The sequence below is a fragment of the Cinclus cinclus genome, chromosome 1, assembly GCF_963662255.1.
Source record: "Cinclus cinclus chromosome 1, bCinCin1.1, whole genome shotgun sequence".
NCBI classification, from domain to species: domain Eukaryota; kingdom Metazoa; phylum Chordata; class Aves; order Passeriformes; family Cinclidae; genus Cinclus; species Cinclus cinclus.
In genome coordinates, this window is record NC_085046.1 from 25,149,037 (window position 1) to 25,173,496 (window position 24,460).

The 24,460-nt window shown below is 36.1% G+C and overlaps 1 protein-coding gene across 1 annotated transcript in view; it reads right to left on the minus strand.

The window, feature by feature from the left end:
* Positions 1 to 16,914, minus strand: part of COL28A1 (collagen type XXVIII alpha 1 chain) — a 55,851-nt gene extending 38,937 nt beyond the window's left edge. Inside the window, exons 1-11 of the mRNA XM_062495171.1 lie at positions 16,782 to 16,914; positions 15,745 to 16,304; positions 15,061 to 15,081; positions 14,360 to 14,416; positions 13,030 to 13,083; positions 12,472 to 12,513; positions 11,830 to 11,856; positions 10,702 to 10,746; positions 8,087 to 8,131; positions 7,741 to 7,794; positions 702 to 770 (exon numbers count right to left, since the gene is read on the minus strand). Of these exons, the coding sequence (XP_062351155.1) occupies positions 702 to 770; positions 7,741 to 7,794; positions 8,087 to 8,131; positions 10,702 to 10,746; positions 11,830 to 11,856; positions 12,472 to 12,513; positions 13,030 to 13,083; positions 14,360 to 14,416; positions 15,061 to 15,081; positions 15,745 to 16,304; positions 16,782 to 16,914 (1,107 nt within the window). The remainder of the gene's footprint in view (positions 1 to 701; positions 771 to 7,740; positions 7,795 to 8,086; positions 8,132 to 10,701; positions 10,747 to 11,829; positions 11,857 to 12,471; positions 12,514 to 13,029; positions 13,084 to 14,359; positions 14,417 to 15,060; positions 15,082 to 15,744; positions 16,305 to 16,781) is intronic.
* Between the last annotated feature and the right edge of the window lie 7,546 nt (positions 16,915 to 24,460).

Here is a 24,460-nt window from a genome sequence, read left to right on the forward strand (position 1 = left end):
AAATATGTTAGTGGCATTTGGCTCCAAAACATGGGAAAAGATGGCATAAAGCTACACTAGAGAGTCAGCACGAGAACTAGAGTGAGGTCTAGTACTGCCCAATTTACATTTTTTTGTCTGACTCTGAGATGTCGGTCTCTGACAAAACTCTTGTAAACTAAGGAGTCATGTTTCCTATGGAGATGCTTTTGTAGTTTTCCATGAGAAGATATGGCTGGCCAGCATAGGCAGACATGACTTTTCCAAGACTGGATTCCACCTTCTAGTCTTTCACAATAAAATGAGATGGAGGTATTCAAAGCTTCATGGGAGAATCTTTTAAGAATATCTGTTCCCCAGTGAATGACAAGGCAAACCTCTCACTTGACCATATAGAACAGTGACTAAGATGTATTTCTATACCTTGAAGTGTGGTTTACTCATTAGTGCAAGCATCTGCTTGTCCTTAAAAATTATCTCACACAGGTAACCCCCATTTAAATGGCATTATTTCTGACTTCTATCAATAGGATCATCATAAAACTCAAGAGCTGCTGGGAAAGCAAGTATTTTATATCTATCCTATGTGAATACAAAAACTTGTCAATCAGTTTTACATTTAGGTGATAAGACTTTGACTTTGATAAAACTGTTGGTGAGAAATTTTATTCAAAAAAATTGCGCACAGCTATCACTTTAACAAACATATTTCTGACAGTTACCTTGGGTCCTGGCTCTCCAATGCCAGAGGGTCCTGCAGGACCATAGGGACCTGGAGGGCCTTGTTCCCCCTAAAGAGAAAAAATGGAAAAAAACTATTAATGTGAATAGAAGTTTAACCAAATTCTGACAGAGTGTCTTTCCAAAGCCTCATTTAGGGCTAGAGAAATACATTTTTAAAGTAAAAAACAAATAAACAAAATAATCTAAACCTGTCTTGAAGAAATATGTTTAGATTAGATGCAGAGCCTATATCCTGGCCACCCAAGACATAATAATTTTATAAAGCCACTCTTTCATATGCATCATGAAAGATATTTTTTTTTTTTGTCCCATCTTTGGTCCTGACTTCATCCAATATTTTGGTGCCAAAATATTCTACAGACTTTTCTTTATAGAAAGACGGGTATTTGGAAATGAAGCAGTGCTTAAGCTTCCAACATTGCACTCAAGGTTCTTGCCATAACAACAAATCCAGATGTAGCATGACTGTTGTACCTACTGCTATCTTTGACTGCAGCTCCTTATTCTCATCCTCCCTTCTGTATACTGTGTTTTTAACAAAGCCAACACAGCCACATAGTTACTAATTTTTTTATCAAAATGTGTTTATTTTGTGGGAAGGTGTTAAACTTTTGGGGATTGAAACTTATATTTACTTAGAAATTTTATATGCTTAGTTCTGCAACCTTTCAATGAGAATTTTACACTTGAGAAGTCAATAGAAGTGTAAAAAATTCCATTTCCTCACAAAATCAATCAGTTTTTAATCAGCCAAAGAATGAAGCTAAGATGCAGAAATGGAAAGGTACAGCAGAGGTAAATAAATAGACTATTCCTGAAGCTTAATTTCTGATGACTATGCACTTGTAGTGCTACTGCTGCAGCTTTAAATCTAGAATAACATGGAACTTGATGCTCAAACTTAAATTTGTTCCACTACAGAACAGTATAATAATTTGGAAATAGCTATGAAATTTAAAACTTACTCAAAATGCAAGATTTGCTGGCACATCTTCATAATCTAATAAATCAATACAATGCCAGGAGAAGTTATGTCTTAAAAGGCAGAAACAAAACTGCTATCACTCAGTGGAATAGCATATCTCCATATAGGACACTGATAGGGTAGTAACAATATTGATATTGTGTTAATGTGGATTTGTGCATGCAAATATTGCAAAAATACAGAACATAGCTAAAAGGTTGACTGTCTTCCTAGGTAGAACTTGTTTGGTTTTCCTAACAATATTTTCATGAAACCTTAGGACCAGAGTCACAATACAGTTCATCTGTATACAGATTATCATAAATAATGCAATTTTTACTGATACAAAGCCAATTGCAAATTTACCGGTTTTCCTCATACCTGTGTTTTTCCTGATGTGTTCATTTGAAACTGATCAAACAACAACAAAAATTCCTCAACCCATCTTCTACAGTTCTTGCAGCCTGGTGCCTATGAAATTTTGCCTTTCAGCCCACAGGCTCCCTTACCTCAGCACCAACTCTGGCTTCAGTTCCTTTCTACTTGACAAGCCACAATAACAGGTTCAGCCCTGTGCAGCTTCAGGGCCTGAACACAATCCAGGATGGACAGGGATGGAAGGCAAGGCAATATGCTAAGTATTAGCTGCTCCAATCCTTGTTTCTTTAATGGACAAGGAAGACTGGGATTTCTGTCATGCCAGCATGCATGAACATGCTCCACAGAATAAATCCAAAAATACACAAAGTTCAAAATATATTAAAAAAGGTATCTATCAGGTAAAAAAAAATATTTCAGCTGTATACAGCACCACTACCCTCTGGGTATAGCAAATGCCACTCAGGACATTGCCTCCAGCTGATAAAACTAAACCTCTGAAATGGTGTAGGAACTTGTTGCATGGTGAAAAATGGCATTTGACAAATACAGGCTCATCTCTCAGCTGAAAACATAAGCCAGTCCCCTTTATTGTCCTTGGAAGGTGCTCTCCAATTTTTTTTCCTGTCACCCAAATGGACATTGTGCTTTTTGTCTACGTTGACAGAATTCCTGACAGAATTTCCCAAGGACGGTAACTCTGAGGAATGCTTCCAATCACAAATAATTCACTTCTTTGCAAGTTCACCCACATGATAGAGCCATACCTTGAATGCAGATGGGAGTCCTGCTGAAGTTAATATTTTTACAAAAGCTCTGCTTTTCAACTGTGATAAAAACATTACAGTTTTCTTTCCAATAATTGGTGTCATGTGCCTTGCAAGGCTAGGTGCTGGGGTAGGGAGTGTAAGGAGCCTTGGTGATAAAAGTCATGTAGGGTAGTATGAAAATACTGTTCTGTGGAACACTTCTTCATGGATAGAAGAGGATGCCTGAATATTAATGGAGAAAGAAACTCAACCTTCTACCAGACAACATGAAAAACTTGGAAACTTATATGATTCATTCTATTTAGAAGACTGAATGTTTAAAACTTCAAACGGCTATTACCAAATCTGGGTTTTATCTTCTTTGGTCTTGGTGTTACAGGTAATGTGGAATTTAGGAAAGCCATGAAGTTCTGGCAAAAATATAATGTTATGTCTACATATAAAGAGAAAAGTCTGCTTTTCCAAAAAGCTTTTTGGTAATAATTTTCTTTGTTAAACACTTTGCTCATATTCTTTTTTCTCTCATTGGGATTTTCCTTTGGGTGGCATGTAATATCGTCTGGAACAATGGGAAGGACAATTACACTTGATCTGAGCTTAATGTTTTTACATATTGAAATTGTACCATTTTAAGCCTGGAACATACCTAACAGTCTAACCCAAAAAACCCAATATCTGCACCCTCCAAATTGTTCATTATGTTAGGATGAGTTCCAGTTAGTTACAATATAAATAATTCCTATAGTCTTCAGAGAGCCCATACATACTGTAAGGGACAGCAACACTCTGTCTTTCAGTCTACAAAGTGATAATGATTAAGCTACAGTAAAAAAAAAAAATCAAATTTAATGATTTTATCTTTAATGCAAACATTGGCAACAATAATGCAAATAGATTTAGATATTTTAACAGACATTATTGATATTTTATATTTCTAAGTTAGTTGAGATATCTAGAAAGTAAACTTGTTCATAGGAAAATTGGATTTTTTTCAGTCTCCTGGGAAAGTAGTAACTTGCCACATAAGTGAGGAAAGAATTCATATGCCTCAGAGAAGAAGTGGATCCCTTAGCAGTTTGTTCTGGGAAATGTATTCAGGAAAGTATGCAATGATAGATTTTTTTTCACATAATTGTCCCAGGATGATTTTATGGGAATAACTGCTCTGAATTTTCAAACTTAACCTTTTCCTTAGAAGTTTGAATACACGTCTGTTCATAAAACTTTAGCCTTTAATTGAAAATCTGATTACGCAAATAAAATTTTCCAGAGAACCTCCTTATTACAGCAGGGAATTTTAAGAACATCATTCTCAGCCTTTCCATGAATATATTGTGATTTCTAGGAACATGCACTTTATATTTAGTAGCTGGTCCAAGAGTTTAAATAAACCCAACATCAATTCTGGAACAATAACCACATGAGTGGAACACAGGTCATACCTGGATTTCATGCCCCAGTTTTATAATCTGTAACCATATAATTCGGTTTTTAAATTATTCGCTGAAATTTGTGAAGTCACGATTATTGTCCTTGCTAAAAACACATTTTCAAAAATCTTGAATTTACTCTTACTGCTGCTATAGCATAGACTACATTGTTGGTTTGGGATTTTCAAAATAAATATTAAGCATCTGAAAATAAATTAGAAACAGACAAAATAATGCCAATCAGTCTCAGTAAATCAATAGATATATGCATGTTTTAAATATTTTTTTTATGCAACACTAAGAATACTAGGGCACCCCAGTTTAGATTTGTAAAATACTACATTCAGTACTAGAACTCTGTTTTCCAGAAAAACCATGATCATTGAATACTGTGTTGTAAGTTTACTGTTAGCATATTAACTGTGAACAGTTTAGTATTTCAATAAATGGAAATATATTTAGTCAAGTAAATTCGTAATAATAATAATAATAATAATAATAATAATTTTATGGGTTTTAAATAAAAATGGAGCTCAAATGTCTTATTTTAAATGCTTCAGCCTCCTTATGCAGAAAGTTTATATTTTTGGTAATAAGATCATTTAGGTGGTTTTGAGATATTGCAACTTCCCAGAATTGCAAATAAGAGAAAAAAATTTTAAAATTTGTGTAATGGCAAAACCTGGTTCTGGTTAATGCTACATTGAGCTGCCTTCTGGGCAGGACACAGGTTGTTCAACATATTCACACATGGTTTGGAAAGAGGATAGAAGCAAATTGATGAAATTTGCTTGTATATTAAGAGGTTATTAAAGATAAGCACTGATTACAAAGTGCATTAGAAAGACTAAGGTTAAGGTTAATTCAGCTCCATAAGATTGCTCCTAAACTTTCCTGTCTGCATGGGAACAGGTAGGCTGAGTTCCTGTCAGTGGAAAGCTATTCAGTGCAGGCAGTGGGACTTAGAATGCTTCAGCTCACTACTGGCAACACAATAAAGCAGTATTGTTAGAAGGAAAGGAAGTATTGTGCAGTCAGTGAAAATTTAACATTGAGAGATTAGCCAGCAGATTGAGAATAAGAAAATGCATACAAATAATAGAAGTAAAGAATGAAATATTGCTTTAAGTAATTTCTTAGATAATATTTCTGGACATCATGCTACCTTGCTTCAGACAAGTCAAACTGAATTAGTTGAAGGTGCAATGCCACCAAGCCTATCGTGCTGGTGGCTTCCAGAGCCAGACAGCACTCAGATGGCACTGTCCCCACCTGTGTTTGCCACCTGGCACTGCAAAGTGAGAGGATGCATCCATACCCATAACCTGCATTAATTACAAAGGTGTGGGATGCACTGAGCCAGCCAGATACGTGAGTGAACTGTACACTCCACAACTGAGACCCAAACTGTCTCTAGGCTGAGCTTGATATGGAGTTTGTATTTTGAGGAATTGAATCTACTCTTTCAAACCTCAACATGGCCCAGTAACAAAGAATAAAAGTTCAGCAGTGGTGTTCTGTGTTATGTCACACCAGTACCAATGCCACCAAGATGAAGTCACCGGTTCAATTAAAAATGCAGAAAATGTTAGAAAGGAAAGGCCAAGGAACTGCACTAAAAATAGACTTATTTATTTTATCCAAGGCTATTATAAATAACTGCCACTTTTTAGAGATATTGTATTATGTGTCATGAAAACTAATTTTAAAAGAGCAATTTAATAATTCTTCTCTGAGGACAAAAGATATTGGAAAGACTGCTATGTGTCTGAACCAAAAAAAAGGCCTTGACCTTTACTAGCTGAATGGCTGTTTATTAATCTGAAAACAACCATTGATTATCTGTACTGATCATTAAAAATTTTTTCACTTATCTCAAATAAGCTCAAAAATACCAAAGCTTAGCTTTGGCATTAGGTATGGACAAGAGATAACCCTTAAACATATACATGTTTCTTCTATACCCTTTGAGTATAATTATCTAAGTCTATTAGCTAAACTTGTCTGGCAGTATTTTTATTTATTATTGAGCACGGAAAAATCTTGACTGTAGACTTTAAACAGTAGGCTGGGGATTTGAAAGCTGATAAAAGAGGGAAGTTTCTTATTCTTACTAAAAATCTGTAGCTAAAGCCTAACAACAGACCATAAATACTGGATCCCTGTAGATGGATTCTAGAGAAAGATATATGTATTTTGCAGCCATGAAAATATGTGAAGAGACTGGCAGGAGGACATACAAGATTCAACAAATCTGGTTTTGTGTATAATAGAAGTATCTGGTTCTACAGTCTTGGACTCATCAATGTGAAATGAGAGATTAAAAAATTACAGTAATTTGCTGTGCTGAATTTTAAAGAGAGACATGATTTTTCCACCACATGTATGAATAGCTTCTTTCAAACTCATCATCCTATTTCTTTTTCCACTTCTGAAGTACTCTGCAGCAGCTTTCCCAATCAAGCATTTTGTTGGGAAGATGAAGGAATGAGAAGTATGAAAAAGCATTTGTCAGGAGGAGGAAAATCATGATGGATGGCAATATTCCAAACTTTTAATAATAAACATTTCCTGTATCTAAATTTATTTCTGTGAATTTTCGAATTAAATTGTTGCCTAAGAAACAGAACATGTGTGTTTATATAGTGTATCTTTTAAAAATAAGCTTTGTATGAATTAATTTGTCTTGTGTAACTTAGATTGTTAGCCAGGCTATCAACAATCCTGTTGTAGAAAGTCTTTGTATCAAACTGATAAATGAAAGATCTTTCTGCACCGAACATTGATGTTAATAACTCTCCCATGGGCAAGACAACCACATTCACATAGAGCAATTTCCCAAAGTTTTGCAAACCAGAAGGCTTCCTAAATTCACACTTTATCCAACTGATTTTGCTTGACAAGGTGTAGTCATTAACTCTAAATTATCTATTTTAAATATCACAAAGGCATTAATTGTCATAAAATCTCATACCTCAACCAATTGCCTTGAGTTTTTATACACAAGCAATTTAAAATTATCGTAAATACTCAGTCTGGAGGTTTCAACCCTCATCTACAAGTACTTAAAATCTTTAAACACAGGCATTGCAGGCAAAAAAATCTTCTAGAGAAAAAGCTTCCCATGTGATGGCCAAAGTCAAGACACATATTCAGGTGATTGAAATTCTGACATAAGTGCTGTGGCTCTACGGAGATCCTTGGTTACATCCTACTATGGCCCTACAAAATGTTCTTGGAGACCCAGATAAGGAAGTTAGTGCATGTGCCAACAACACAAAGTCTTCATCACATGATGGTGGACCACCCAGGTGCAGACGTTATTGCTGTGAAAATAACACCACTAATAAAAAACTACTGACAGAAAAAGATGGTAGAGCAAAAAGGTTCTACAGAGTTTCTGTAGAACAGAAACTGCATCCTCTCTCCCTGCATAAAGAACATATTCAGCTACACACATACAGCTACATCTTACCTTGTTTCCTTGAATGCCTTTTGGGCCTTGCTGTCCTGGATCTCCCCTGATACCCTACAAAAAAGTCAAAGCAAACAATGAGCTGCCTTTGAAGACACATATAAATGTTGGGGTTTTATTTCCCCCCGAATGGGGTACAATATCATATAGCACAATTCTAAGCTCTAAAGGACAAGAGTTTTCTGCATCATACCCTGTGAAGTACCCAACACATTGAATGTTGTTAATACTCAAAAATCAGTACTGGCAGAAAAATACGGCTGTTTTTCACAGAATTTACAAGTTGTATACAGAAACTTACAGAATATAGTCTTTTATACTTGGTAGCTTATTTGACCTCCCTTACCTGAGGTCCCCGAGGTCCCATAGGGCCCACAGAGCCCTTCAAACCCTAAGGAAAAATTAGATTCAATTATCAGATTAAAGGGAAATTTCAATCAGCTTTTGAATGTCAAGCACTTAACATGCATTTATAATGGCTCAAATCTCTGTTCAAGCATTTTCTAGAGACTTTATTCTCTCACTAGAGTATGCTGCTCTCATACTCTATTCAGTAATTACCTGTTACATTCCACCCTCAATATTTGTTTAAAACACTTTTCATATACAACAAGCATAGTGAATGTCTATTTAACATCTTAGCTATTTGATTAAGAAGTTTTTATTTGCTACAGGTCTTTAAACTTAATTCCTAGAAGCATATTAGATACAGAATTCTTAATAAAAATGCTGCAGTTTCTATACCGGAATAACTTCAGGTAACTTTGTCTCACTAACTCAAACTTCTGACTAATAGCCTCCCAGAATCACACTAATAATTCACAAAATCTATTAAAAATGCATCCAAAATATTAAAAATGCCATGCTTTTTAGCACTAGCTGTGATTTCTCCATTTATTGGGTCCTTACCAGTCACCAGCACTGCAGATAATTTAAAAATATGTCTGCTTCACTGTTTTTTCTTTAGTCACCACAATGTATTTTCTACAGAATGTCACTTCCACTTGAGTCAATACTCAGTTATAATTTATTTCTAAAGCAAAAACAATTCTGAGCAAATTCACTGTTTTTTTTATTTCTCTTACTTCTCCTTTAATTAGTAACATCTCTATGGCCAGAGGCACTAGCAGGTTGCTGCATTTTTCAAGATATGTGTCACATTTTGAACTTCTAATAGCCTTGACAAATTTAGCAGGGATACCCGTGCAGACTCTCCATCAACTGCCCCCCTAGAGATTCAGAGTCAGAAATTTCAAACTATTCTCTGCTCCCTGGTATTTCCTCCCAAGCCAAGCATCAGACACCAGAGAGAGAGATAATCCCTCTCAGTTCCAGCCCATTTCCAGCCCAACCACACAAGCAATGGATTGTACAAACAGTGACAAGCTGATGCAGTGATAGCTACTTTTGGTAGCATACCAACACATGATTTGAGTCAGTTCCAATTTCAAAACCAAACAAAAAGTGTCTAAATTTCAAGCCTCAACAGCATTTGAGAAAGCTCTGATATACAGCATCAAAACTACTGGATTTAGTCTGAGTAGTGTGATGAGAAATGGTAGTGGATAAATGCAACATTTTCAAATTAGACTCCCAGTCATCCTTCAATATCCATCACCCCAGTTAAGATCAACCTCAGAATACTGAATTTGTTTCTCATACATTTGGCTATATGTATTTTGTGTTTGATTTTGTCTAGCCTAGAATGCTTTCTTCAAAAATAAAGCCATAACTTTGTTTTGTCTTCAGGATTTCTGAAAGTGAAGGTGGGAATTCTGGAACTGATTGATCCCCTGCAGAGGACAACGTGTTTTTTTCATCACTGTCCTCAACAGAAATGAAGCAAGCAGATTTCTGGCAGCCCTGGCATGTTTTCTATATCCAGTTTTCTTGTCTGCTTTGATCATGTTCTTTGCCAGCTTCTGAACAGCTTCCTTTTAGCTGAGTAGACATTTCACATAACATCATGGTATTTCTCACATGCCTGGATAAAGAAGGTATGATATTTCTTTATTCCTCTGAGAGATGCAGGTCTCTCCTTTTTCATTGGTATTTCAGACTTCTCTGATTCACTGAGGTATGAAATTTGCTGCCATTTAAAAAACAGTATCCCACAAGATATTCTCAGCCTTTAGATTTTCATTACTGTGTAATGCCCTTTTTTCTTTGCAATAAATACTTCTGGAATTAATATTAATTCATTCATACCCAAAATCAATCATAAAATAGCAGCTTCCAGGAAAGCAAAAAATTTCAAGGTGATATTTGATAAAGGTAGGCATAATATGGGTGGTAAAATTGGAGAAATGTGTTTTAATAGAATACTAGGTGCAATCTAATTGGTAGTTCTTAGCAATTCTAACTATAAATTAGTGGTTTGCATGACTCATACGAACCTGCTTGTATGAACTCAAGATACATGATCATCTCACTTAGGAGTACATTATCCTTCCATCTTTCAGAATGTAAATGAACCAGGTAAAAATCTGTATTTTCTTGCAACACTACAGCACTGAGGTTAAAAGGAAAGCAGGACTGGATAGAAGTGTGAATTCATATCAGCATAGATGGTCTTGTAGACCTGAAAGTTGTTCATGTCAGCTAAGAACCTGCTTTCATTGCAATATAACTCAAATTGAAATTAAACTTTGAAGGACATAAATTGGGTGCTCTCTGTAAGACGCTCAGTCCTGTGTAAGCAAGGCTTGGCATTGGTAGGGGCAGCTTTTGTTTTATGTAAGGATCTGCAATTCTTATGCAAATTGGAAAAAAAGAATGTGGTGAACTGTGGGTTCAGTTTCTACAAATCATACTTCTGCTACAATTGCATCTTTACCACCAGGGAATTTTAAGTTATTCCAAATTTACAATAATCTTTTCAAACTGTGTTTATAATTATGTCACATGATTTTCTAGTATCTAGTATCAGCATGAAACACTTAAAATAAAAATTATACTTACTATTTCTCCTTTTGTTCCCGGGGGTCCACATTCTCCTCTTTCACCCTTTATAAGAAATCAAAGGGTTCACAGCTAAACAAGATTATTTGATTACACTATATGCATTAAAGACTGTGCAAGCAGTAGCACAAGAGGTTTAGTTGACTCTGAGGACCTGGAATCATCATCATTATACATGGTCTGTAGAAGATAAGATCTGGTTATACTCAAGATAGGTTATTTCTGAAAATGCCTGCAAACCATCCAACTTATACCAGAGGATACTGCATTTAATATCTAATAAGTTTTGCTGCAGTTTGCCACTTCGCTGCACTGTCTCCAGAGATCCTTTCCAGGCTCTCATTTCATTACTGTAATGTCTGAGATTTTCCTGAGTAGCAGCTGTGAGATGCACATACGGAATGAAGAAAGAATTAAGTGTTTCACTGATCATTTAACATATCGTTAGACACATGAAAAGTAGACCTATGAGTCTGCTGTTGCCATTTTCACGAAATCTTACCAAAAAATTGACTGAAGCATTTTACTAATGAATACAAAGATTCATAGAGGCATTGCTTTTATTAACAATCTAGAGAGACAAGTGTCAAACCAAGAAAAATCAAAATGGGATTATCTCTGTTTCATTTCTGACTATGATGGTACACTTTGCAATTCATCTCTAGAGTCCTGCAAGTCGCTAAAATGCATAGGATTTTTTATCTTCTTGGAGAGACTATGTTGAAAATTTTCTTGATCAAGCATTATCCCTTGCAAGTTATAGATAGGTTAAAAGTAAACTTCCTTGTGGTAATTTTTTCAAAAGCTAATGATTGTCACATTGTGTTCTTGCAAACATTTTGTCTTTCCCTCTTATTCAATCCCCAACATTCTTTTCCTTCCAGAAACTGTGTTTCTGGTTGTTGACAGTTTTCTTTTTTATATTTACATTACGTTCTCTGATTTTGTGGGCTTTTTATTTCCAGCAATTCATCCTGTAAGCATTTACATAAATTTTGAATTTACTTCTAGGGATTGCATTAGGAGCTTTCATGACAAAGAGACAGGTTCTTTTTTCAATTCTTTCATATACACTGTCAGCAAGTGAAAATTTATTTTCAGACTACTTCTGTTCTACAAAAAACTCACCTTGTCTCCCTTGTAGCCAGGAGCTCCCTATTCAAAAAATTGAAAAAAGGAAAAAATCATAAAAGAGAAAGCTAATTTAAGTAGCAAAAGTCCCAACCACCCCAGAAAAAAAATATGTTTCAGAAGTTTAACTATTCACAACATAAAAATATCTCTCTGAAATTGTTTAACATGTAATTGTCTTCAAATCTAGATGTGTAATTTTCACTCACATATTAGCTGTAAATATGCCACTCAGGAGATACATGTTGCCATTTAAATAGGACTCTTAAACTGAGTTACTTTTATACAGGGAGAAGTGTTACTCTTTCTGCAGTGAATCAACAAGAATTCTGAGAATTATCAGTTGTTAGAAGCTAGCGAAGAGTTTTTATCATGTGTGTCTTTGGGATAAGTCTAATGTAAGTCAATTAAAAATCACACAGCTTCAGAAGTTCCTTCTCCCAGTAGCATCTCATCTCTATATTTAAGCACATGGTTAGAATGTTTCTCTTGGTATACATGTTTTTCTAAACCAGGCCTTAGTGTAGGTGCTTTAAATAACTGAATACAGTAGACACATAAAGAAATGAAAAAAACATTTTTAGTTCAGAAAATGTGAAAAGTCAAAAAAAGCGAGTTAGCAGTGTAGTAGTCACATACCTCTTCACCTTTCTCTCCATGATCTCCTTTTTGAGCATCACCCTATTGGAAGCAAAGGAATACAACAGAAATAGTAATACCCTTTCATTTATGTCTATTGCATTAAAAGCAGCAACACTGTTAAAGAAGTAGAACTGTTATTTCCTATTTACTAGAGTTCGCACTTTGTCCTTCAACAATCAAGGATACACATTTCCTGATCATTAAACTAGAAAACTCAACTATTATCATTAGATGACTGAAATCTTAGTTATTGGAGTGAAGCACTCTGATCAAGGGATCTGTGTACTGTTAGAAAGCTCTGTGGAACCTAAACAGCCTTCAACTATATTCAGAAACTTCTCCTGTCAGAGAAAAACTGGAATGATAGGCAGTCTTAACTTGATAGCAGTTTAGTTTTAAATTTTTAACTCACACTTGTAAAGTAGCTAACTATAAACTAGCAAACCTCAACATTTAGAACTTACTATTTTAACATATTTTTCCTATTCTATATTCACATCTATGGTTTGAATAACTGGATTGAAATTTGCTTTATTTCTTCTAAATTCACATTACCTTGTTTCCTTTTGGTCCTGGGTCACCTTTCTCCCCCCTGCTTCCATCACTGCCCTGAAACAAAGCAGGAAAATGTTATTATCATTATGAGCATAAAATTCTGCAGCTTGTCTAAGACTATATTTTAGTCCAAAATCATTCTGGAATAAATGAAGAAGAAACCCCCACTGATTCAAGTATGGTACATGTGACACAATATTCGCTTAGCTGAACCCACACTGGTATTATAAGTTATCTAAAAAAATGTTTTAAACAATGATAAATGATAAATGATAAATGATTCAATGATAAATACATTTGCTACAGAGCATCTGAAAAATCTAATCAGCACGGCATTACAGAAAACAAACACAGTTCTTTCTTCCAATTTTTCAATTAATCTCCACTATCTCATCTTCTCTGCTTAGAAAAAGAAAAACTGTACAAAAAAACAGCTTAGGGGCAATATTCAGCAGCACTAAGGAAAAAATTACTGCACCATTTTTTATTACTCTTTGGAGGATCATGATGGTGGAGACTAGAAAGTTTGGTGTATACACATCTGTATAACAGGCTGTATCTAATAATTTTGGATAAAATAACTTAAAAATTCTTGGATCTAAAATTTTAAATTGCAAACAGAGGTTCTGGTGTACATGATCCAGATGCACATTATCCACAAGGATTGAATGATAGGCCCTGGTGTCATAACCTGCTAATGGTATGGTTGACCCATTAGAGTGTAGGGAGAAAGTCAAAAACCTCTGAATGTACCTTGCTTGTCTCTGGGGGAACTATTAAAGACAGCAAAATGATCAGACAGGTCACCCACTGTCTGAACTCACACTTTTCTGTTCCTTACTAGAGCCAGGAAATATGTTCTGAAGTGTCACAAGAGAAAAGACAGTGTTGGAGGCAGAGTTTTAGACCTTTCCTCATATATCCATTACCCTCAGACTTTTGAATCTTTACTCCTTACAAAAATGGAAGTGAGTGGTGGGTGAAAACCTTTGTCTAATGGACAAAGTCCTTCCCCATTGCAAGGTTCAAGAACAACTTTTTATTTGGGCTTCAAAATCATCTACTTATCCACAGTGCTTTATTACCCAATAATAGAAATATATTTTCAAGATAGTATCTGACTATGGATAGGTTTTTTTTCTAAGCTCTTTTAACAGTGGCCTTTCACTACCAACATGATATGTTACAATAAATCAATCTTTTGCAGTACATGCACAGCTAATGTCTTGGTTTTTACATAGTTCACATAGTAACCAAATAAAATACTGTGCAGTATTGATCTTGATTAAAATTCAGATTCTTGAGTATACTCAAATAAATGCATACTTACTGAATCACCTTTGTCTCCTTTCACTCCCTTTTCACACTCACAAGTCTTCCGCACACACTAAAAGGTTAATAGAAAGATAAAGGAGAATGTTTTTTAAATACATTATTTCAAATTTTTAAAGCATAAAATTTTGGTTTGTCCACAGATTAAATATAATAGTGCAATAGTAGGAAATAAATTATGTTCTAATATATTTATTCCTCATATAACCAACATAAAACTTCCATATTAAGCAACCAAAACCTGTTACTTGTTTTATTTATACCAAAAATAATTCTCTTACTGTAATGACTGCAGTCACTGTAATAATTACAAATGTTTAAGATAGCATATACATAGTACACAGTACTGTGAAATCTTACATAAATATTTTGAACCATTTTAACATTGTTATTGTTTTCTAATGAGACCACAAATGAATTTGCATTTCTTGCATTAGACCTATTCCACTCTTGTAGGAAGAGTTCTTTATATCTTACTGTTGATGCTACTCACTAATGAGCTAATATCATAGATTTCTCAGGCAAAAGGACAGAAGAAATGCAGGAAAGTTAAAATAAAAGTAATCGTGGTCAGAAAATTTAACCAGAGATGGAAGGTTGATTAATCCTCAAGTATTGTTGCATAATAGAAGAAGCAGACTTTGGGAAATCTAGTGTCGATAAGAGTATCAAATCAAACACAAAGCCCAAAAACCATACCTGCTTCTGCAGCAAGGTTTCCTGAAAATAAAATAAAATAAAATAAAAATATTACTTCCATATAGATACAACTTAATTCAAGAGAGTACTAATTTCTCCTGTCTAGTTTATAGAATCTCCACAGTGAATGGTAGAGATGATAAATACCTTCATCCTTCATTCCTTCCTCAAAGGGGTGAGAATCAGTCTGTGGAACTACTCATACAGAAAAGACCTCTTGCAGGAAGAGAGGGTTATTCCATGTGACACACAGTGATCAGACAACAGATGACAATTAGTGGGACAGCTAAACAGGCAGTATTAAGGCATAGTGCTAACAACAAGGACTATGAAGAGACTTCCTAATCAGACGCCTTCCTTTGGAAGGCCCTAGAAACAGAATATATAGGGGAAGGATGCAGTGATTATACATGAGATCAAGCTACCTTCTAAAGTATTTTCATATGCTCACAGACACATTCTGTGTGTTGGGAAATGTGATCAGGACAGCTGAGCTATTATTGTCCAAGCACACGACTCCTTGGAGACTGGCTGGCAGAAGGAAGCTCCATCTACCCTGACTCCTGCAGTAGCAGAGAAGGCACCACAAAACCCTCTGCACTGTCTCCAGGACTTACCTAATCAAAGTTAAATGAAATATGCCAAGGATAGACACGTGACAAGATTAACATCAGCATAACTTACCAGCTCCAATGCTACATCAGCTACCAGGTTCTGATCATCCAGGCATAGGACATGTTTAGAAGACAAATCACCAGATATCATGCGCAATTTTTCTTCTTGGACTGTTTTCTTAGAAAGGCCAATGGTAATAAAATGTATTCCAAGACTTCTAGCTGTTGTGGCTATACCCTGGACATTAGGGCTGTTTGGATGATCCACACCATCAGTCATCAAAAAGGCCACTTTCACACTTCTCTTACGACTTTCAGTTTTAAACAGCTGAGTGGCATTTGAAACTGCATAATAGGAATAAGTGCCATGGCCAATAAAGCCCAGAGAAGTGATTTTCTCCTTAAAATTCTGGACATTTGTCCAGGCTGTAAAGGGATGATCAGTGCTGACTGTGCTGCTGAACTGCATACTTGCTAGCTTGACACTATACATGTGAGACTTCACTGGCTTCATCTGGAAAATGCTGTCAGTTAAGTTTTGAACAAAATTCTTCTGTAAGTCAAACAATCTATTTTTGGCACTTTCTGAACTGTCCAAGATAAAGACTATATCAATGAGACACATATCACCTGTAAGGGAACAAGAAAATTAAATCTATGAATGATGGGAAGACCTGCACAAGAGATTTCAGATCATTCTCTGCAAAAATAATTTTCCCAAAGATTCCTCTGTCTCTCCAGTAAAAAATCTAAGAATAAATTTAACTGTAAAAATCCAAGAAATTCTAATGAAAACTCTCAAGGTAGGGTCTCGATGGGATCGTTTTAATATTTTATTTGATTTTGTATAGAAAATTTACCACATGCAATCTCAAACAAAAAATCAGGCTTCTTATAATTTCTCTTAAGAGATATGCATGCCCATGAAAATTATTGATCAAAGTGGAATCCATGTCCAAAAGCCAAAAACTATTTCTCAGCAGTCATAATCAAAATAAATTACATTTCACATATTCACATGAGAGTTATCAATTACTGAATAATAATGCTAAAATGCATGGGTACATGCAACGCAATCAATCAAAAATTTTAAGAAAATGGTTTTACCTTCATCTTTTGGCATAGGAGAGTAAATATTCTTTCCTTTCTTTCTGTTTTGACCATGTACTATCTGGTTGGTTATCATAGCCAGAAGTATAAAGCAAAAGAAAAGACTTTTTTTCCTCATATTGACTTTCATCCCAAATAGAAACTTTTCCTTCCTGTTAAAAGTAAAAAGCCACCTGTGAATACTTCATTAATATAAGCAAATAAACAAATACAGATACCTTAAAACATATTTGTGGGAAGCATAATTCTAGAGAAAATATATAAAAAACAATTACAAAAATCGCTGTGTAGGTAATTTAAGCACAGTAGCCAGCACTACCTCAACTGTAGCTCACATGGATAGCAGAACCTGTTTATTAAAGAACAAATATGGGTGCAACACTGCCTTTTCTTTCTCAACAAAAGGTCTGGAGCATGAGTACGAACAACTTATTCTTCTAAGAAACAGTGGCTTAGTAATGAAATTCAATACATGAATATATTATTAATATTACATGGATGTTACAGAATACGTGCAGTATTTTTCAAAAATATAATATTCTATTATAATGACAATATACTGATAAAATGAAAATTCGAATTTTTAAATGTGCAATTCAATGTATTTTTACAGAATACGGAACAAAATTAAATACTGAATTAAAGCTGATTTAAACAAAAAAGCCTGTGAGTTACAAAATTAATTTTAAATATCATTAATAATGAAAACAATATGTTAAATGTAAAAATCCTTCCTACATCTTCTTTTCAAGTCCATCAAGCAGCTACTTATACAGAAACCATAAGTGCAGTCCTCTAAAACTAGAGAGGAAATAACAAAGTCTCTTACCTTTGAAGGCATCCAGAAAGCAAATTGTGGATTAAAAAAGTTTTCAGTGTAGAAAATATGTCCTGTATGTCATACTGGAAAATATGTTTTGTTTACCAAAATAAAGCAATCTACAAAAAAATAGCCTATCCACTTGTAAATGGCTACACCTTGCATCTAGATATTGTATCTTGTATTGCTGCTCTTTAGTTGGCCAAAGTTTAAATGAAGATAGTTGGGCACTTGGCCAGGGCTGAGTGAGAGATCAAGCCATTCCATTAAAGGGACAGTGTCAGTCTGGGAGAACAAGTGTTTTCCCATTTCAAGTAACTGTACTTTTACATTAAAAAACCCCACTTTTATACAACCTACATCTTCAGCCTTCACCCTCCCAGTCATATGTCTTCTGCTCGTCTGAGTTAATGTTGCAGCACTGGCTAGATCAGAAATGTGAGCGCAGTGCAACATCACTTGCAGGCTAGAACTGAAGTCTGACCTGATGGTTTGAGAGCCTGCCAGGACTGCAGGACTCAAAGGTGGCAACTGCATTAGCAATTATGATAATAAAACACAACTTTAAAAACAAAAATAAATTCTTCTTGAGCTTGGTTTCCTCAGAAATTCTTCCTGCTTTTTAAATCCTCTGAGGGATCAGACACAGACATAGTATCTAAAAGGCAGTCATGCAGGCAGCTTTCAGAATGTTTTATGTATCTACTGGCAGGCTTCAGAGGAAAACTGTGTTATCACAGTGTAAAGTAAAAACATGGGGTGAAAGAAAGCATGCCAAGGATAAGTCTCAAGAAATCATAACATGCCCTGAGGGAGTTAAGTGCAAATGCCCAGCAGAAGGTAGCAGACATTATCTAGGCAGGCACTGCCCAACAGGCAAGACATGCCTCAGCACCTTGGTCACAGAGCAGAAACACAAAATATCCTGAGTTATTTGGGACCCACAAGGATGTAGTCAACTCCTAGCCCTGCACAGGCCAACACAAAAAATCACACCATGTACTGAAGGAGTTGTCCAAATGTTTCTTGAACTTTTACGGGCTTGGGGTGTCACCACTTTGCTGGGGAGCCTGTTCCAGTGCCTGTTCCTGGCTGCCAGGACACACTATCAACTCATGTTCTCCTTGCTACCAACCAGGACCTCTAGAGCCCTTTCCAGCCTCTTGTTCCCCAGTCTGTCCTTATATCCAAGGTTATCCTGTCACAGGTGCTGAATCTGGGACTTGCCCATGTTAAACTTTATACAAATGGTGACTGCTGAGCCCTCTAATTTGTCAAAGTCTCTCTGCAGAGCCTCTCTGATGGAGTACGCAGCTCCTCCCAATTTAGTATCATCAACAACTTCACTTGGTATACCTTATAAACCTGTGTCCCAGTAATTTATGAAGATGTTGAAGAGCACAGGGCCAAGGACAGAGATCTGTGGAACCCACTAGTGACAGGTCACCAGTCTGATGTCACCTATAACCCTGTGCCTGACCCCTGAGCCAGTTGATCACCCATCAGATGATGTGTTTATCCAGCTGTGTGATTGACATTTTGTCCAAAAGGATCCTGTGAGAGACAGCGTAAAAATCTTTACTGAAATCCAAAAAGACTGTATCAACTGGTGTCCTTTGATCAACAGGGTGGGTTACCTTGTCGTAAAAGGAAATTAACTTTGACAAGCAGGATTTTTCCCACATGAAACCATGTTGCCTGTTACTGATGATGACTGTACTGTGCTTCAGGAGTTTTCCGCTACTTCCCAGAATAATCCTATCCATCATTTTACCAGTACTGATGTGAGACTGACAGACCTGCAGTTACCAGAGTCGTCGTCTAGCTATTCTTAAAAATTAGGCCAATATTTGCAAGCTTCCAGACAACTGAAACCATTCCAGATTCCCAAGACCATTGAAAAATCATTGAGTGAGGTCTCACAAGGACATCATCCCTCTGAGTACCCTGGGAAGAATCCCATCAGGACCTATAGACTTAGCAGAATCCAGCTGCAGCAGGAAATACCACATAAGTTCAGGGTTGGCTGTGATATGTTGACTAGGAGCTTTTAAGTAAGCCAAGTACATTAAGCTGTCAAGTAAGCTGAGGACATTTCCTGCTGATTTAATTAAAATGTTGGTGAAATGGAAAGAATAGGGAGGAAAAGAATAAGGCACAACTGACCAATGAACATAAAAGTATCTGTCTTCATTAAGGTCAATAGAAACATCCTTCACGTAGCCTGGGTGCAGGGTCTCTCTACTGATAGACTAAACACCTCCTTAAGCACTGACTTTCTGCTTCTCCAAGGGTATTTCCCTTATTAAGAGACATTCAGCCAGAAAAACACCTTTGCAAACACTATCTATACATGTGTGCTGTGAGCCATGAGTATGATACCATACGTAACTGTAATTAATTTAAAGGGTGAGACAAATACTAAGGAACTCAAAGAGCTCTCATCTCTTAACAAAGATGGAGATAACACAAATCTGTTTCTGTTGCTGGTTTTGGCTGGGATAGTGTTGATTTTCTCCACAGTAGCTGGTATGGGGCTGTTTTGGATTCGTGCGGGAAACAGTGCTGATAATTCAGGGATATTTCAGCTGTTGCTGAGTAGTGCTTACACTGGGTCAAGGTCTTTTCTGCTCCTCATCTCACCCCAGCAGGACGTGGATGCACAAGGAGTTGGTAGGGGACACAGCCAGGACAGCTGACCCCAGATGACCCAAGGGATATCCCAGACCATATGCTATCTCAATCAGGATATAAAGCTGGAGGAAGCTTGTCTGGGGGGCCATGGCTCAGGGACTGGCTGGGCATGTGCCAGCTGGTGATGAACAAGTGTTTTCATTTGCAACACTTGCCTTTCTTGGGTTTTATTTCTCTCTGCAATTTTCCTTTTCATTACAATATTATTATTGTTATTGGTTTGAAAAAATAATAGGTTAATTGGTTGAAAATTTTTTTTTTCTTCTTTCAACCCATGTGTTTTCTTATTTTTACCCTTCCAATTCTATTCCTCCTATCCTGATCAGGGTGGAGAGTAAGCAAGAGTCTGTGCTCTGCTTAGTTGCTGCCTGGGGTTAGACCATAACATGTTGCATGTGAGAGCTGTACCTTGGCCCCATGACTGTACACACCATTTACACACATGTGTACCATTCCTACAAAGATTTGTCAGTCTGTTCACGGTCTATTAACATGAAATGTACTGAAGGAACATGCTGCTAACAGGAAAAAAACTACCCACCACCACTGCTCACCCTCTTCACCCAGTTCAAGTGAGGAAGGAAGGATTTGCTGGCCCAGCACCTGCAGCCTCATCCTAAAGGGCTTCTTTCCTAGAAACCTCTACATCGTCTCCTGTCAAATATGTGTCATCTTTACTGAAGCTAATTGTCTTCATTAAGTAAATTCTGCCTTCATTACATACATATAAAACAAAGAATTTCAATGGAATACAATACTTTATACTAAATATCTACCACAAGTGCTAATTATTGTTAGCACCCAGAATCTGTTATATTAGAGACACTGGTGATGATCAAACATTTCATTAGCAACAAATTAGTCACACAGATCACTCATACTGTTTACATACTTATTCTTACCCATATGCATGCTTAGATCAAGACTGCAAATAACCCATCACATCAACAGCTATGGGGAAAAAAAAAAGCTTTTCCCAGCAGTTGGCAAGTTTTATCTACACTATGTGCCAAAACAGAATTGAATTAATGGATTTCCAGATGTGCTCAAAGATTTCTCTTTTTTTGGGGGGGACCTGCAAACATGACTCCCATCTGGCAGAGAGCAGAAAATGTTAACGCTTATGATTTTTAGATGTAACAATTTTACTAGTCAAATATACATGTACCCTGGTGGATTTGATGCACATGCTATATTTGGACAGGAATGGGGTCAAGTTTGGTTGTATTTCTCTGGCTAGAACATCTGTAAATCTGTTACATGTTGGTCTGCAACTGGTCTCTGGGAACAGACTAAGCTCTTCTTCACTTCTTACTTCTGTGTTTTGGAAGTACAGTAAGAATCTTGACAGTTATACAACAGGATAGTTGATTTGCAATTCAGAGCTTTTTTTTCCCCCCCACTGGTATTTTTAGTGTAAATTTTCATAACTTCGAAGTCACTTAGAAATCAAATTTGATGGAAGTAATGACTCCAGATTTACAGCACTGTTCTAACATTAGTACTTCCTGTAGAGCTTTTCAGTACAGCAGTGTTCCAATTGCTTCCCTGAACCACATGCTCTGAACCAGATGTTCAACATATTCAGCTACCCGGACTACTGAATCTGTCTAAATGCACCCATTACATGACCATACTAAAGTTCCAGTCTGAATTTCAAGTCAAAAAGCCTTTAGTTCCTGCATACATGCTAAGTCATCTCTTCTCCTGGAAAAAAAATGTATAGCTTTTGTTCCTGGTACATACCTGCCCTCCCCGAATACTTCCTGCTATTCTCATCACTGAAACTCAAAGGTGGTAAAGAAGAAATAAAAAGAGAAAGTTGACAGAGATAAGAGAGAGCTTCTGTATGAAGACAAAGTAAATTATGATTCTATTGCTTGAAAAGCCACAACTGAATACAAACGTGATACACACTATACAATTATGAAAGAAGGTGTAATATTCTAGAGTACATGAATGTAAAATGTCAGAGGATTTACACTACGGGTCACTTTGTTTGATGACATCAATCAAAACTCACTGCCTTAAATTTATACTTTTTGCCCTGGTGTGCTCTTCACTCAAGAAGAATTACAATAATTACTATAAGGAGTAGCAGATATTTTGTTCTCTGGCTAGGAGACATCACTAGTAGGTGCAATTTGAAATAAATATTTTAAACAGTTTTTTAAAATCACTGTTCCTAGTACTAGATATATCTTGACTCCATGCTGCTGTTATTCATGCAATGTGCAAGCAAAGTTGTGAATACTCGCCTTCTTAAAATCAGATTGCAGTAAGTGTATCGAAAGGATCACTTAGTTGCTGAATATTTAAGCTATGAAGATATTTATGCTATTTAAATCCTGCCCTCTGGTGTATCTACATGATAATGCATAATGATAGTAATGATAGTACTTCATACCAGGTGACTCATGCAGCATTTAATCACTTATATACACCTAGTAAAGGAGGCTACTGTCTGGGCAAAATATTAATACCCTTGTAATAGAAGGTGGAAGCTAAAGATCAAGATATTAAAAGATTAAGATACAACACTTTGAGGAGGGAGGATATGTCCTGGAAGAATTAGTTTTACTCCATAGTTTCTACCTGATCCTGAGATTCTTAATACCTATTTCACACATGCCTCTTTTTTAGATACCCAGATGATGAGCACCAGTACATCACATCGTTCTTCTGAGTACTGCAAAGTTAATGGGAGCTGGGAGTGAATGTATTGGCAAAGCAGCATGAACTGATGAAGTTAAGTACAGTTCTAGGTTGTCAGAGAAGTGAAATGACAGTCTTGTTGTGTCATTTATATAGAACTGGCCTGAGAAGTGTTTTGCATTAGTAATAAGGTAAATTATTACTTATACTTGTAAGAAAACAGAGCAAGGATTAAAATGATAACTGTTTAAAACAGATTCACTTTACTTCCTGGCAGACCCATTCCTGAAATTCCCATTTCCATTAGGACCAGGCTCACTTTGTTGTCCCAAAAAAATAAAGACAAACACCCCAAACCCCCAAAAATGAAAAAAAACCCAAAAAACCAAAACAAAACAAAATAAAAAAAAAACAACAAAAAAATTAAAACAACAACCACAAAAACCACAACACAGAAGAAACATCCAAAATACCAATTTAGAATTATTTGTGTAAATGTTTGACTTCACTAACAGCTTAAAGCAAAGAGGGCCAAATGTGTAACCATTACAGCATCCATTTTATAAGACATTTTGTAGCTACAAAAAATTGTCAGTTTGAATAAAGTCTTTGGTCAGGCTCAGCAATATGGAATATTGTTAAAAACCAGCCCATTTAATTTTCAAAATCTTTAAAAAGCCCTGTGTAAATCCTCTATGTTTCTGCTTATCATAGCATGATAGCACTCAAGAGGAGTTCTCTAACTGTCTACAGTGATCAATACTGAAGAGTTGCCTTTTATTTCATGAGTTTTCCTAGAATACGAGCTCAATATATCAAAAGCCTTGTCCTCTGTCACATATATCCCCTGCTCTATCCTTCCGAAATCAGGATTCTTTTGTCAGGTTACCTTTGGAGTTTGAACACTCAAACTTTGTGATCCCTTTGGTCCAGGTATTCTTTCAGGAGCCTGGATACCCTAAACAGATTAGCTAGGACACTAATTTCTAAACTTCCACAGATCAGTTATTCAATTAATAAAATGCAGTAGTTATCTTCAAAAGAAAACAAATGTACCTGTGAAATTCTGGCTGTATTTATTTCAATTCCCTTTGCCAACATTTCTATGCATCCCACTGAATAATAAGTACAGCAACCACCACTAACATTAATGGACTAAGTGAAGCTGCGAGTTTTCTCAACTCTCATTTTTCACACTCCTATACAAGCCTGTGTGGTTGACAAAGGCCATTCTGCCATCAAAAGACTCACCTTACTTAAAAGGTTTTTAATTTTGAATGCCTCAAACGATGAATGACCAAGGTGAAAGACCAGGTGGACAAACTGGACCTACTGGATCCTCTGAACCTTTTTCATCCTAAAAATATACGGCATCTGAACAGAGTAATTTGCATTATGTTTTTTACATGAAATCGTATAAAAATAAGTGATAATCCCAACATATAGAAAGAACTAAAGTATGATTTGTGCAAACAGAAGAATTTTCAGTAGAATAGTAAAGCCTGAA